Source organism: Lepidochelys kempii, chromosome 3, assembly GCF_965140265.1.
Source record: "Lepidochelys kempii isolate rLepKem1 chromosome 3, rLepKem1.hap2, whole genome shotgun sequence".
Classification (NCBI taxonomy): Eukaryota; Metazoa; Chordata; order Testudines; family Cheloniidae; genus Lepidochelys; species Lepidochelys kempii.
The window spans coordinates 75158199-75170395 of NC_133258.1; the positions used below are offsets into that span (position 1 = coordinate 75158199).

The 12197-nt window shown below is 40.6% G+C and overlaps 1 protein-coding gene across 3 annotated transcripts in view; it reads right to left on the reverse strand.

The window, feature by feature from the left end:
- Window positions 1-600: 600 nt before the first annotated feature.
- Window positions 601-12197, reverse strand: part of FAXC (failed axon connections homolog, metaxin like GST domain containing) — a 41170-nt gene continuing 29573 nt past the window's right edge. For all 3 annotated transcript variants that reach the window (XM_073336833.1, XM_073336832.1, XM_073336834.1), the window contains 2 exons: window positions 6338-6454; window positions 601-4791 (listed from right to left, as the gene is read on the reverse strand). In XM_073336833.1, coding sequence (XP_073192934.1) covers window positions 4502-4791; window positions 6338-6454 — 407 coding nt within the window. In that variant the 3' untranslated portion in view covers window positions 601-4501. The remainder of the gene's footprint in view (window positions 4792-6337; window positions 6455-12197) is intronic.

A 12197-nucleotide genomic window follows, 5' to 3' on the forward strand; every position in this document is an offset into this window, starting at 1 on the left:
GATGCCCCAGTTTCAGTATCCTACATTACAGACCTAGAGATTCCCAGGGCCAATCTCTTGCACTGAGCCAGCATGGACTATGACTGCTATGCAGGCAGTGCATGTAGTGTCTCATCCTGCAAGATAGTGACTGTTTCCAGAGTGACTTGAAGGCCCTTAGACCCATTCCGTGTGTCTCTTTGCTGAGAGGCTCCACAGAAAATCTTAGCCAGGCTTCCTCAGCCAAAGAACAAGAGTCACTGGTAATAGTGAGGGCAAGGATAATAAATCAGGTGACAGAATGGAGATTAACTGTATAGAACACAGAAGGGGGGGGGGGGAAATGCCCCTTTGACAGTTTTCAACTCGATATATTTCATCAGAGAGCTGGTCAAAAGACGTAGGTATTTTCCCTGAAACAATTTGAAGGAAATGAAAATTTTGCATTTCTGACCAAAAAAATCAAAAATTGCCAAAAAAGAATTTCAGGGGGTGGGTGGCCTTTTTCTCTCACTTTTTTGCCATTGTAAAAAGAAGCAGGAAAGTAAAAATGCAATGTTTAATTTCTAATTTGTTTGTCAGAAAACTAAAGATTTGAACCAAAACTATTTTTATGTATTTATTGTGAAGAGGCATTTGTTTTAGCCAAAAGGCATTTTCCACTGAAAAAAAGTGTGAACAAAATATTTTTTGACCAGTTCTAGCAGGAAAAACAGCTGATATTTGTTTCTGGACAGGTTAAATTAGGGTAAAAATTTCCTGTTATGCCTTGAAAATACAACATACATGTATATTTAACATACATACATTGTTTCTGAAATTTCTTCTAAATTTTAAATCAAAACAAAAATGCACACTTTTCCAGGGTACCCATGATGAGGAAAATGTTACTAACCTCCTCCTTTAAAAAACCTGAGTTGCTCCTAAGAAACAAAAGGCATGGCATGTGTTGTAAATACATTCACACAACTGATCAATACATAGACAGATCAGTGCAGCTAGAAAATTGCAGCTGATACTGGCAAGGGCTGCTGCATTTGTTGTCTCTTTGGATCCTTACAAATTTTTTTTAAATGTTACTTTCCTAAGACAAAATGTGTTACTGCGCTTGTTAGTTTCAAGTTAAGCCTTCACTGGAAAATTTGTGGATATTCAGAATAAAAATAAAAATAAAAATCTTAGCTCATAAAGTGACTGTTGCACAACTTATTTTTCCAACCTCAATTTCAGTGGGAGATACTTCTATCTAAAGTACACTTCCTCCTTCTTTAGGGACTAAATGTGCAATTCTAAGAGGAGCAATTTTTATTCAAGTGGTCCTATTGATTTCACATGAACCTGTTGATACAGCAGACCATTGGTCCAAATATTGCCCGACATTATTAGACCAGTTTCAATCCAGGAAGGTGTTCCAGGTTTACACTGTTCTAACTGGAGCCACTGTTTCTGTGACTTCAATGGGAAAACTTGCATAAGTAAGTTTTACTCACATGAATATGAGTTTTCTCCCCACGCTGTTTGCCTGCCTCTGTAATACAGAATTCTAAGTACTGGAGATACCCAGAATAGGCCATCTAAGTTCAATCCCCTTCCCTCTTCCATTCCTGCTGTTGTGTGGGGTTTCTAATATCTAAAAGCCACCTCCAGCAAGTGTTTGTCACAAGACATGACACAGATTTTTAATGATTTTGCTCCAGCCACCTCTCTCCAAGGTGTATGTATGGAAGCATCAAAATGCATGAGAATGCACAACAGTGGGGGCAGGGAACCTTGTTAGCATTCTAGTCATCTGTAGCGAAAGTCTCCAGAGTGCTTTTATTTTTCACTCTCCCCAGAGATGGGAAGACACCAATAATCATATCCTCTAACTAGGTTTTTATTTGCCATTCTGAGTGAAAATGAGTCTAGTACTGTATGAAGGTAGAGAATATATCATACAGTTATAAGGGAGATTCTGTTCAGATAGGCTTGAGGTCTGGAATTAGAAAGAATTTGGATACCTAAGAACATGATGGACAGAATGCTGCTCTCTCACTGCTTTTACATCAGTCTAACTTCACTCATCTCAGTGGTTACTGCTGTTTACAGCAATGTGGCATCAGAATCAGACCCCATGAATTTAGAGGGGGAAAGTTAACCTTTAGAATTCTGGTCAGATTGGGTCCTTTCCCTTTATGACGGACCACAGTCACAGGCAGATTTGTCAGCCTCTGCATCTGGGGAAGATGCAAGTGCCTTATAACTCAGGTTAATCTTTTAGCTACAGTATCTTATTGCTGTGACACATCCATTTCAGCAGTGGACTCCAGACCTGAAACTCAAGCTCCTAACATCAAAAAGTTGAAAAAACCACTGACTTCAAATAAAGAGCTTTGAAAGTTAAATCAATATATAAACAAAACAAACAAAACAGATATAAACCAGGGTCATATCTGACGTTTTTAAAGAACAAAATTCCCCTGTCCAATGTGATTCTTGTGGTCAGATTTCAACATCTGAATTTCTTCAGGTGTAACACCTAGGTTGAATGATCTGTGGGGTTTCAAAGGCATTTCTGACCAAGCGTGTCTGTCCTTTTAGTCCCAAGGCTTTACCCTTTGTGTCCTGTGTTTTGTACTTAGTTTGCTGACAAGGTTCCTAAATGCTTAGTTTGCACCTTCCTCTCCATCATCTGCAAGTCAACTATAGCTCAGATTCACTTCATGAATAGTACTCATCCATGAGATTGGAAATGTTTGATAGACGCATGACTTCAAAGGAATGTCTGGCCTATTTTAAGAAACAAACACAAAACTATGCATCCCACACTACGCAAGCCATCTGCTGTCTTCATAATAGCTGTTCCCACCTAAACACAAGGAGCAGCCACCAGGCTGGTTGTGGATCGCCACGTGTGAACTGTGACTCTCCCATTCCAGATCCACAGCCAGCTCTGTGATTCCCTGGAACAATCAAAGGACTCCGAGCTGGAAGGGGGTCTTCACAATTAGTGAAAAGATTTCTTTTAAAGCTTTGGGAAACTCCTCCATTTATTTTGAATTCTCAGTATTGGGAGAAGCAGTAACAATCATGAGAAGAGTCCTCAACTGCCCCTTTTACCCTTAGCTTCCCAGAATACAAGATACAGGAACAAGTTATTTATCAGCTGCATGATTAATAATGTTGCAAAGTGGTCCTGTTCACGTAACAACTTTTTTCCTAAACCACGAAAGCCATGCTTAAAACATTTTGAGGGACACCATCAAGATTTGTGGACCCAAAATCTGATTTTTCTTAAATATATTTACAAACACCTTGACATACTTTAATTCCTCATATGCTTTTTCTCTGCCTGAAATCAGTCAATCAGTGTCAGCATCCAGTCTGGCATGGGGAAATCCACACAGGCTACAGAACTGGCATAGCCAGCAAGTTCCCTTCTACACATTCCCACCCACCTGGTTATAGGGAGTGCGTCAGGGGCTCTAGACGCAATATAGATGACCTACCTAGCCTTCACCCTAAGGCATGTTGAGTTCTGCTCTGGCACTTCTGAGGATCTGGTATTTTGAATTTACATAGCATCTTATACCCGGCAGCACTCCACAGTGCTTCGCAAACTTTGCCAACTGATACACAAAAACTAGAGAGACTGAAGTGTCCAGCACTGCAATGCAGTTGACTCCGGGGTGGTGCACTTTAGGTGTTTAACTTAACAGTATCTAACAATACCACACAACAGTTTTCACCAGGAAGTGGAAAGAACACTTGATATAATCGAAACTGCAAGGGGAATTTGGATGGGCAGAGTATATATATATACCTGAGATGGGGTTTAGCCAAGACTCCTAAACAATCTTCTGAGGGATTATTAGGTAATAATTTAAAATACTCTGAAGTCTCCCTTTCAACTAAAAAAGTTATAAAACTGAAAGATTTCAAGCTATTGTACAGAATAGGAATTATAAAATGTTGCTTTTTTCATGAGCACATTTTCTTCTTGCCTTTATTGATTGACAGTCTGTGCACTGGAGACCAAACCCCTACTCCTCTCTTATACACATAACGTACACACCCAGAGTGCAAGAAGCTGTTGAGTAAAGTTGCCCTGGCATCCTGTTGCATTAATACAGTGAAATCACTGCTTACCAAGAGGGGAGAGGGGAATTCCAATAAACACTTTTCCCTTTCTGTCAACCCCTTGCTGTGAAGATGAGAAACTCAACACACAGCAGCTCTCGTGACCTCTCTGTTCCACCTCTGGTCGGTTTGCTCGCATGATTTTGGAATCTGTTTTCAGTGGGAGCAATGTGTAGGCCTAAGATCCTCCTACCTTCTGGATCTCTTGTTTGCCTTGTTCTAATTGTTTAACCTAAGCTCCATCTGAATGGATTTACAAAATGAAATAAGGCTGAAATAGTCCAGGTACCATGTGAAATGTGTCAAGCACAATGATCTCTTCCACACTGGCATGAACATGGGAAAGTTGGACTCATCCCAAGAAGTGGCATTTCTGATACAAATGGAGAGGTGCTTGGATACATTACTTGCATTGTGCGTGATCTGTATAGTCATCCATGTCCACATCAGAATCGAAGAGCGAGTGTCCAGTATAATCTGTGTCAGGAGTTTGGGAAATACTGTTCTCTGTCCCCTCCTCATCAAATGTTTCTGTCCTTGAATAAAAGCTGAAGTCCTGCAATGGGGTGTGAGTCTTGCTAGCTTCACTACTTTCCTCAGATTCGTAAAAGGTGTTATCGTCGTCCTGGTGCCACTCTGGCCAGAATTTCCTCCTTATTCTTTCACAGTACATAGCAAGGTTAATCAGTTCACCTGCAACACAGTAAAATAAGCCAGTGTAAATACTCCTAATCATTAATCCTGTGACAATGTTTACTGCAAAGAAAATTCACAGGAGTGGTCTTCAAAGAAATCTTCCTGGCTTGTTTCCAGGGAGGCATTAGAGACCTCTTTCCAAAAGGCTAAGATGCGATCAAACATAGTAACGGTACTGTTTACGAGTTCAATCAAATGAAAAATGCAAATGGTTGTGACTTGATTAACGTACCTGTGGTAAGCAGGGTCAAAATGAAAGGATTATGTATGAGCGTAGCTATAAAGTTAAGCAATTAGAATTAATCTTCATGAATGTGACTCAAAAGAAAAAGATTACTGATTTTATAAATCTGTCACAATAAAATTGTTATGCATTTTGTACAAACCTGGCATCCAAAGACAGAATTTGGCCATACATATTCTATGTACTTATTAAATGAATGTCGTGCAATTGGAGGCAAATTTTGGTTTTGGACCACAAGATGGCAGTACTGTTCGCAAGATAAATTTGGCATTTGACACACAGAATTTTTACGTGGTCACTGTAGCACACCCTTAGGTATTGTACACATTAGGGATGGAATGAAAGTATTTTTCTTATACATTTATGAAGATATTATAAAAACCTCAGTGAAGGACAAAACACAACAGTACATCCAGGAAAAACACGTGTGTGCAGTATTTCATAGCATGAGCAGCTGTCTGGTTAGGGGGAGTCAGACTGGAGAGTACTGTATTGTAGGGAATGGGTGTGTCCATCTGATTATTTTGGTAGGGCAGATGGGTTTCAATCAACATAAGGCTAATTCTTGAAATTCATGGGTCCCCTAAGATTTTCCCTGAGATCCTTCAGAGATCAAAGTCATAGAAGAGAAGCATATAACAACAACAACAACAACACCCAGCTCTTATATGCAGTGTTTTTCATCAATGGCTCGGGGCGGGAACCTTCATATTTATCATGCATCTATGACTCCAGATCAAATGTGCTCAGCTTACCAGTAAAAGGGTGGGTTTTTTTCTAACTGCTAGTTCTGCAAACTTACCTTGGGATCCAAAAGTGAAGATGGGCTCCTTCCTTTCCCTGTATCTGCAGTAGCCATTAAGGTTCTGATTTCACTGGGACTACTTGCAGAGTATGATACTACTCAGTGTAAGCAAGAGAGGCATAATCTAGCCCATAGTGATTTCATTATCAAACACTTTGCGAACATTAATTAATTAACAGAGCAAAGGCCAAATTTATTTAAACAGAGTGCTGTAGTGTGTAAGCTACCAAGTACAGCAATAGGAGCAACTAATGTGAAGAATTTCATGGGGGGAAATGAAGGCACCTTTGGACAGAAAAACATCAAAAGTACAGAGTACATCAAAAGACAGGACACTCTAGCTGAACTTCTAGGCTCATTCTGTCTTCAAATGTCATATGATCCTGACAGTGTTTTCCTGCATATTATAATGAGATCCCCCTGAAAGCCTGCCCTAGTCCTACAAGCAGAGAATGCTACCAAAAGAGATGTCCAAATCTCTAAGATTGTCTTACCTTTGATTAGTCTCTCAGGTCTAGTCCCTGGTAATGTCCACATTGCTTGAGCCAGGTGCCCAAAGACAGTGGCATCGAGAGTGGAAAGCTTTGGTCCCATGATGTACTTCTTGTCACCTGTAAATGGTAAAATGGTGAACAGTTATGGACCTGCAGGTACCTCTCCCAACTATAAATATGGATTGCATCTTTTAACATGTGTCTTACTGAAACGATTTGACTGGCAACCCGTATGCTCCCCAAAAATATCCGGTTCTGGGATCTATGCTTTAGCAACTGCATATGGGCCAAATTTTGGCCTGGGCACAGAGAAGGTTCCCAGGGATGGACTCCATTACTGCTATGTAATCCTGTGCAAGTCAGTTCGCTAATTGATCTATAGTGTTACAGAACCACCAGCCCTTCTGCTCCCCTTCTTTCTGTCACGCCCTAAGCACTGAGCAGCAGAATCTACCATGGCATGCAGAGAATACACACTGAGTCGGTTTTGCTACATTCAGAGCTTTCTATGCTATCAGTAGTGGTTGAATGTATGATTTCCTCCTGTCAGGAAAAATCAAAGCTGGCCTGTGATTAACATATTTGCTGAAAGGAGCTGGCAGCCCATGGGTATCCTGCACTAGTCTTTCACCAGTGCAGATCTGGTTTCAGGTCCTTTCTCAGATTGCAAGTGAAAATGAGAGTGGGTGACTTCAACTGAGTACTTACTTAATATTTGTCCAAATCCAAACCATCACCCCATTCGGTACGACTGGCAACTTCTGCTCAAAAGAGGCCTAGTGCTGGAATAGTTAAGTGTGTCGCAGTTCCAGGCTAGTGCATGCCCCTGGATTGGTGAGGAAGTTTGCAAAATTTCTACTCACACAATGCCCAGCTCTAACCCGTACTGTTAGATCTCAGAACCACCTCCCCATTTCAGCGACAAGTTTTACAGCAATTTAAACTGCTTGTGAAGGGTACCAGAATGACAGTTGTGGTGTCTGAATTCTTCTGCTTATCCACAGACCAGGCACAACATGGGAAGGAGCAGAGCAAGCTTCCCTACGCTTCCCAGAAATGCCCTACGATCTGGACTTCAAACCCAGAGGGAGTAATAGGTTATTTTATTCACAGTCCTACTCGGTCACTTGGCCCTTCTGCTGAGATTGCCAACGATGGCACAACAGTACGATGGGGACACTAGTTCATTAGAAATGAAACTGAGATCACTAAGTCATTTCACCCAAGCCTCTAAAGAGCAGTTCTATGTGGACTGCTGCGGGGGTGGACTGCTGGGGGGGTGCTGTAATGCTCTGCTCCCTTCCCCAGGCTGTACCTAACTAGCAGGAGCTAGCCCTAAGTAATGGCATTTTGTCATACATTTCTTTATGGAACTGAAATGTCAGTCACATATAAAAGTCACATTCCTTGGACTGTAAGGTCTGCAGGGCAGAACTGTCTTTTCGTTCTGTTTGTACAGCGTCTCGCACAAAAGATCCTGGTCTATGACTGGGGCTCCTAGGCGCTACAATACAAATAAATAATTATAATCATCACACAGTAAGGTATGAAAGAAGATTCTTTTGAAAAGCAATTCAGGATCATCATCAGCAAAGGCACATCCAATACTGTATGGATCTGAATCATCCAAATCTATTCATCCCACTTCTGAGTGATAGTCTTCCTCGGTTTGGTTTACACTGCTCTGGTTTGTTGGGGTTACTAGCTTTAGGTTTATAAAACAACTTTAAGCAAAACTGTACAGCAGTGCAACGCAGTGTATTCCAAAGTACTACACAGTCTACTACTCAAGCATCCTACATTGTAGCAATGCAGCTTTGTGAATAACCGAGAATGACGACTTCCTCTACGAAGTCAAACAGAATATTAAAATTGAACACTTTTTCCCTGTGAAAAGACCAGCTACTACATAAGTCCATTGTCTAAATAGAACATTCAGGTAAACAATCCCTCTGGCAGCAGGAAATGCAGCAAATGTCTTTGTGGTAGTTACATTGTGTCTAGTCTTGAACCATCTTGTACAAATCTCAAAAGTTGTTCCCAACACCACAGTTACATACTTTGAGCTAAAATCCCATTTTACCTGCTGCGAGGAATTTAACACAATTTAACTGTGCTTCATGCTCTAAGTGTCATGCTGGGAAGTAACACTGCATTTTGGAGTGGATTTTTAAAAATCTATTATTTTTAAAAAACTATTTTTTTTAAAAAACATCAGAATTTATTCATTTAAAATTGATTATGTTCATTTAAACATATTTTATTTTCAAAAATAAATCTATTTAAAATTAAATTTGAAATTATGACAGCCTCTCTTAAGGCCTAAGCTTACCATAATGTATTAAAATCATTTAAATAAAAAATAATATTAAGCCAATCATGTTTGCTGCTGAAGTTTTAAAGAAAGTCATACCAGTGGATTAGTGAAAGTCACTGGCTAAGCATCCCAGCAGCTAGTGTTGCTGAAGTGCTAAGCCAGCTTTTTACAACAGTAGCCTCTTCTGCAAGGGCAGAGTGAATATTTTCTTCATTTCAATTTATTCAATCAGTTCAATTCAGTTCAATAATGAGTTCATTCAAATGTAAGAAAACAACAGGGAGTTGAAAAACCAGGAAAGCTTGTTTTCTTCTTCCAATCTATGAATAAAAACTAGATGTGAGAGGATGAGATTTACTAATTCTAAGGCTTTGTCTATACTACGGACTTTACAGTGGCACAGATGTCCTGCTCCAGCTGCGCTGCTGTAAGGTCTCCCGGGTAGCTGCTCTATTCTGGTGGGAGAGAGCTCTCCCTCTGGCACAATTAAACCACCCTTAACAAGCGGTGGTAGCTATGTTGGTGGGAGAGCATCCCCTGCTTTTGTCGGTGAAACTTTTGTGTGTGTTTTTCACATCCTTGACTGACAAAAGTATTACCAACAGAAGTGCGAGTGTAGACAAAGCCTGAAACCTTGAAGGACATTGTGACAAGAAACAATCAGTTCAATTCACTAACTATAGATAATACTTGCTTTGCTTTGTTTACTAAATCAGTTAGTTTTAAATGCAAAACATATTGTGATAAACTTACTTATTTTTTCTTAAATATCCAGCACATTTAAGGTACTTATTTAATTAATAAAAACTATTAAATGTTGGTTTTGCACATTATTAATTTAATTCCAATTTCTGTCCAAATGCAGCTTGACACAAGTCACGAGTAAAAATTTCAACATCATCCAGTAAATAAGAAATGCACCATTCACTATTTTCTAACACGATAAGGACGCAAAAATTAAGAATCTGAATTAATGTGTGTTAAGCTATATAATTTATTAAGTAAATGTGTACAGATATAGTGCATCCTCGTGGTTAACAAAAGAGAGTACCAAATTTAGTCTAAAGGCTACATTTAGTTGCAAATCAACATGTTTTACTTGTTACAGATCAATGAGAATCAACCTTTCTTTAGGAAAATAACAAAAGTACAAATGCAAAACAAGATGAGTTAAATCAAGGTTTCCTGGTTGCTGGCTTAAATCATCCTTTAAATCACCTTGATTTAAATCAATCCACCTTGCTGCATGATGATGTTGGTACAGCCAGGGAAGGTAGTGACTGTTATATTCACCTCCTCTCCTGCCAGTGGCCTCCTCTCACACCTGCAGCACGCCTAGCTGCGGGGGGGGGGGGGGAGGGCAGACAGAAAATCTCAGTGGAACTCTTCAGACAGTTAAAGCATAATACCAGACATGTGAGAAGAGAAAGAGGGTTCCCAACCTCATTCTTCTGAAATTTTCTTCTCAGATCCCTAAAAACAAATGCAAACAAGACTGTGACTAGGACTAAATGCCCGAGGAAGGGATTAAAGGGGAGTAAAACCAGTCCCCGACACTTCTGCATGGGCTACTTGGACTCTGGATTCAGGCATAGGCAGGCACTCCCAACATGCCTTCGTTACAGCAGAGCCATGAGGCAAGTCATCACTGAGGCCCCATCTACACTACAAGCTTGGGGCAATTCACAGTCCACGTACACACACTCAGGCTAGCTCACTGAGACCTAGCATAGGTATGAAATAGTGTAGCCACAGTCACACAAGCAGCTGCAGCACAACATAGCCGTGCCAAGTGCGAACCCACCTGAACCCCGTGAGTACATATTTGGCACGGCTGAGCCATGCCAGCATTCCCCATGCTATCACAGCTACACTACAATATACTCACACTAGCTTTCATCAAGCTAGCATAAGCATGTGTGAGTGAGCTCAGCATCACAACCCCTAGCTAGCAGTGTAGACATGGACTACTGATATAAGCAAGCATCAAATTATATCGTAGGCATACCTACGGCCCTAGGGCCCCTCGTGGGGTGGCAACACTCTCACAGGACTCCTTGCTCTGAGCTGTACCTAATTCACAATCTTGCCCCAAGAGATGGCAAGAAAGCTGATTCTTGACCATCAGAATTTCCCGGAGAACTTCTCCTTTAGGATTTTAGATAATTAAAAAGAAAAGAAACAGAATTCTCCACAGGGATGACAAGTGCAATAAAAGGAGAGACCATCCTGCCCCACAAAGGTAATTTAAACTGCATCTCTCAGAGTGCTCACCTCCCACAGTCGCCAGTGCACATAAAGCATTAAATGCGCTCCCTGTGCTGACTCAAAGCCAGTGCCCTGTCTTTCCTCAAGTGCCTACTCAGAATCCGCCTCGGCCATGATGCCTGTGGTAAACTGCTAGCTGAGAACAGCTGGGTGGCCAGTTAACAGATTCATTAAAATCTCTTGTTCATTTGCAATTGTAAAAGAAATCATAGAAACCTACTGAAGTCCCTGTGTGGATCCCACCATTGAGCCCTCTATGCTTCAGTTCCCTATCTGTAAAATGGGACTAATATTATTTCCATATTTTTCCCAGGGTTTTGTGAGGGTATATTCATTAAAGATCAGTGCTAAAATAGTTTGATAATGTGCGCCATTTAAATACCTAAGATATATAGACAATACAGCAGAGTACAAACTACACCACCTTTCTGATAAAGGTAGCATCTCTGGCAGTAATCTGTGTGGAAGTAGAAGACCTTAGTGGTACTTTCTGAAAACTGTAGAAGAAAATTCTGATAAGAAAAATTGACTAAAAAGCTCCTAGCCCACATCTTAACCTGGTGTAAATAGATCTCTCGCTGTTGATTTACACCCATTAACGATCTGGTCCTTGGTGTCCAAAGTTAAGCATGAACTGTTGTTATGCTTACTAATCTGCTGTTTTGCCAGGCCTTCTGGGATATCTTGAGTATGAGAGGTGCTATATAAAATTCTACTTCTACACTATTCTATGCATGCACTTACTGACACCATATACATGTTAAAGTCTGCTTCAGAACGTTGCAATAGTACTCTACCACCACCAGGTGAGGAGTAAAGCTCAGCTTCAAACCAAGCAAGGTAAATATTTCCACCCCTTCCACATAGAGAGACTGGACAGCTGCCAAGTTATTCCTTTACGGAAACTATTTTTGGAGCTAAAAATAAATATTGTTGCTCCAGTGTGTGTTTGTCATGGTGCAAAAGGGGCTCCAAAGTAATCTGATCTGTAACAGTCTCCAAATCAACTCAAGATAAGCAGCCACTTTGCATTAGGATTTAGACAGAACTTGAATCCTCCTACTGTTGCCCTGGGTTTTTCTAATTAAGAACCAAGAACCAATTGCCCCCTCCTATGGGAAAACTCATGGAAGGGAGAAGATAGATGGGAAATCCAGAAGAGCTTTTTATTTAATTGTAAGGGTCAGGGCAATTGCACCCCTATCATGCCGTGGCATTATGCTCAGGGGTGAAAGTAACTTAAGGGACTTACTGGTACACAGGGCTGGGGTCCTA